Genomic DNA, 4,387 nt, shown 5'->3' with positions numbered 1-4,387 from the left:
AAAAAAATAAAATATTGCTGTGAAAAACTTGCACACATGACATGGCTATTACAAGGTACAATAGGAGGAAAATCACCTCATAACAAATAAAAGAGTTTTTCACCTGTTAGCACACTATTGAATAATAATTAATGTATAATTATTGAAAAATAATAATAAATCTGTGTGACTCCAGCCAACTACCTCACAAACTAAAGTTCACCTCAGGAGGGCGGGAAAGAGTTTGGTGACGTCGTCCTATGCACGTACGCGCGCCCCAGCTCGTTCCCGACGTTTTCTACTCAGCTCGCCCCGCCCACAGCCAAGCAGCTGAGGGTTGTCCCTACACGAGTCGCATCGCGTTTTCACTTTGGGCGCGGAACTTTTGGTCGCTATCAGTGACCGTAGTCGTGACGTAGACAGGCCTCATCTTATAGAAAGGAGCAGCGGGAAAAACGAAGCGCGTGTCGCAGTATGTAGTAGGTGCTTGTTATATGTTGATATGATCTGATTGGTACGTGGAAAGGCGGCCAGCACGTCTGGGTTGTTATAGCAACCAATCTGAGTGTCTGGTGAAATGATCTCTATGTCCTGACAGGACGAATAGAGCTGGATAGAAGTGTATTTACTATGGCACTGACCATTGGTATTGTGTAGGCAGGAATAAGTAACAGGGTGTTATGGGGAGGATATTATGATTAGGGTGACAGACACTATCAGTCAGTGAGAAGACATAGGAGACGCCCTGCTGTGTCCTCCCCATTCAAAAGTGATCACTGGAGGTTCCTTATTATTATTCTATATTGATTAGGTTGCATACACACATGCTGGATAATTGTCAACCGAGACAAACTTCCTCATTTTGCTAGAAATGGTTGTGAAAGATCATTTCCAGCAACAAAAAATTAAGGACTTTAGGAAAGGACTATATGACGCATTAGGAAAGGAGACGCTTTAGGAAAGGACTATATGACGCATTAGCAAAGGACTATATGAAACATTAGCAAAGGACTATATGACACGTTAGGAAAGGACTATATGACGCGTTAGGAAAGGACTATATGACGCTTGCATTCTGGGGATTCCGCATGTTCATTCTGCACATGTGCAGGGTGCTTGTGACGCATGCTCATGCTCATGAAAAGGATAAGTGATTGATAAGGGATATAAACAAAACTTTTTTTCATACCTCCATCCAATGCAGGCTGGAAAATAATTTTGGACATTATAGAGGTACTCTCCAGTGGTCTGTAGTTTGGGGTCTCTTACAGATGAGTTTGAGTTTCCAACCACCCCCCCATTTAGAGGGACCGGACCTCTTCTGGAACAAAATTTCCCCTGGCTCCTCTTCTCACTTGTCTATTTGTTGGTCTGACCACCATGCTAATGTACTGTGAGCTGTAATTATAGTAGGGGTTACCTAACACAGTTTTTCTCCACTTTTTTTAAAATGGGGGAAACCTTGAAGAAGAAGGAAACAGGAAATTTTGCTGCAGCCAGACTCATCCATTCTTCCCTCCGCTCCTCTTCCGCTGCATCTCTTTGTAGTTCTCTTCATTGGCTTCCATTTCACCTTAGAATCAAATTCAAGCTCCTGTGTTTGCCTTCAAATTCCTTCACAGTTTTTGTCCCATTTACCTCTCTGACCTGATAGAAAAATACTCCCCCTGCCGCTCTCTTCGCTCCTTCAATGACCTACTAATGACTTCCTCACTCATAACCTCCTCACACGCATGGCTCCAAGACATTTCTAGAGCTGCCCGACTCTCTGGAATGGTCTTCCTCGTCCTATTCGTCTTGCTTCTAATTTCTCGAAACCCATTTTTTCAAACTTGCCTTTAGAGTTTTTCAACTTGTATTTAGTGTAGCAAGCAAGACATACCAGCTGTTTCTGCAAAAAAAATGCATTCCCTGTATTGAAAATGAGATCCGAAATTCATGTCAGGAAACTGATGGATCCGGATTATCGATGGCCGGATTTTCGATTGTAAACCTGTATTTGTTTTGGATGGGGTATGGAAGGGAAAACTGTAAATTTTGCATTTTAAGTCCTATTCTGAAGCTGGAACAGAAAGCTAGGGCAGATTCTTCAAATTGCGGGGAGTGACATTGGAAGTCTTCCCTGGGAGATTTTCACTCACATTTTTTTTTTAGGGGATACCTTTAAAGTTTCAGCAATGATCACCACTGCTAAAGGAGGGGTGAATGTCCCCAATGGTTACACAAGCATTTACTGAGGGTCTACCCCTCTCCTAGTCTATCCAAAACCTTGAAAAAAAGTTTTGTCTAAATCAGCCTCTTTGCCTTTTTAACATGGGGGAACCCTTGAAATAAATTTCAGGACTTCATAAAACCCCTTCTATAATTCCTATATTCACAGCTCTCAATATATTAGTGTGGTGGTCAGTGGGAAAAATGCCTCTTACATTGCTGGTCGATTAGAAGAATGTCATCCTTACAGATAGCTAAAAAGATCATTGGTGCCTGACCTGAGAGTTACAAACTGCTCATTGCTCTAGTAACCCCTAGTAACCACTGGAAGAACCCTGGTTAAGGCACTATGGTCTAGATCAGATGTGTCAAACTCTCGCCCGTGGGCCAAATCTGTCCTGCCCTTTTTCTTTGGCCCCCAAAAGAATTCTTAATATGAATTGCAGCTGGCCCCGCCACTCCTGCAATCTGTAGTAACGGTAGGCAAATCATATTAGGCTGCTGTTCTATTGACACGAGTACAATGCCGCTACTACAATTCCCGGCATCACTCGCATCTCTAGACCAGCGGCCTCTCAGCCTATGCGTGGCCCCGCATTTTATAGACGCAAGTGATTCCGGGAATTGTAGTAGCGGCATCACTCATGTCTGTTGAACAACAGCCTATGCGTGGACACCGCTGAGTTTATACTGACTGGTAAATTCAATAATCAGGAATTATCAGGAATATTATTATCAGGAATTGTCATAGAGCTATTGCTATATTAATTGTTTTCCTGTGCCATAGAAAGCAATGTGAAACCAAATGAATGCAGCAATTCCCTGGCAAAGTAAAACAATTAATTGGGGCCATATCTGTACACTTCTTTCCCCTTTCATATGACTTAAATGGCTAAATTGGTTCTGTTCAGGACAGAAGCTGGACCAAAAATCATCCCAGGGCTGACTGCTCATGGTTTTATTTTCGCTTGGTATAATTTTTGGGTCATTATTGCAGTTTGCTGTCAAGCAGAAAAAAAATTCTCTGATTGTAGTTTACCTATTTTTTTTTTTTTTACATTTTTGTAGAATTTGTACATCAACAATCATGAATTCTGGTAATAAATTCGTCCAGACCTTGCAAAAGCTAGGTTATCCTAAAGCCTGCAAGCTAGAAGGAGAAGACTTTGACTGGCTGTTTGAAACCACCGATGCCAAACCATTTCTAGATTGGTTCTGTAGTAACGTAACACAACATAATGTGGTGTCGGAAGAAAAACTACAGGCCTTCAGTGAGTTAAAGGATTCCGGCAAAGATTTCCTGGATGAAAAAGCTTTAGATGAAGTAATGAAGACTTTCAAACCAGCCAGCTCAAAAACCACAAAGGAAGACGTAGCCATTGAGAAGCTTGAGGAAGAACTGAAAAACCTGAAGGATTTAAGGAGCCTGCATTTACAGAGACGTAACAAGCTTCAGATGATGAGATCTGCCAATGTCCATTCGTGTTTGAAATTTAAGGATAGTGAGGACGAAGATGCGAAATCGCTGAAAAGAATACTGAATGACCTTCAAGTCACAAGTAACAAGCTGAACCACGAGCTCCAGACAGTCGTCGAAGGAATTCAAAAACTGATTTCATTTTATGCTCCTCAGGAAGAAGGTTGTAAATCGTCACCAATTTTCCTCTTTCAGGTTCTACTAGATAAATATTTATCCTGTGAAGAACAAAGCACCAATGCCCTAACTCTGTTTACTAAAGAGCATTTCTTTGAGGGGCTTTCCAAATGTATTGAGGGTTCAGAGAATGGCTTTCAGCTTGTTCAGCTGGATGGAAAAAGTGGAGATGACCCTGTACTTGAGGACAAGTCTAAGGAAATGATGAGACTCCAGCTGGCATATATCTGTGCTAAACACAAGCTGATACAAACAAAGGCCAAGAGTGCAAGTTTAGTTACGGGTCTGCAATGGGTGGAAAATAATGCAAGGACACTTCAGAGCATGGTAAGTCTATGTTGTATGATATATAATAAATATAATGAACTTAATTTGTTTTTTAATATAATGATACTTACAGTCTGTTAGAGATTGTACTGAGGTTATGTACACATGTCCAAGGATTCCCGCCAAATACGAATAGTTGTGCTCGTCTCAGTAAAGATTCTGGCAGCAGTCACCCAACATCGTTCATGAATCCATGAACAACCACTATACAAATCA

At 41.4% G+C, this 4,387-nt stretch overlaps 1 protein-coding gene across 1 annotated transcript in view; it reads left to right on the top strand.

The window, feature by feature from the left end:
• Positions 1–343: 343 nt before the first annotated feature.
• The window catches only part of HAUS3 (HAUS augmin like complex subunit 3), a gene marked incomplete at its 3' end in the record, with an annotated part of 9,592 nt that continues 5,548 nt past the window's right edge, over positions 344–4,387 (top strand). Inside the window, 2 exon segments of the mRNA XM_072406557.1 lie at positions 344–462; positions 3,259–4,171. Of these exon segments, the coding sequence (XP_072262658.1) occupies positions 3,278–4,171 (894 nt within the window).

Source organism: Pyxicephalus adspersus, chromosome 3 (genome assembly GCF_032062135.1).
Source record: "Pyxicephalus adspersus chromosome 3, UCB_Pads_2.0, whole genome shotgun sequence".
In the NCBI taxonomy this organism is placed as follows: Eukaryota; Metazoa; Chordata; class Amphibia; order Anura; family Pyxicephalidae; genus Pyxicephalus; species Pyxicephalus adspersus.
The sequence above is the reverse complement of the archived record's forward strand: the minus strand, read 5'-3'. Positions and strand labels throughout refer to the sequence as shown.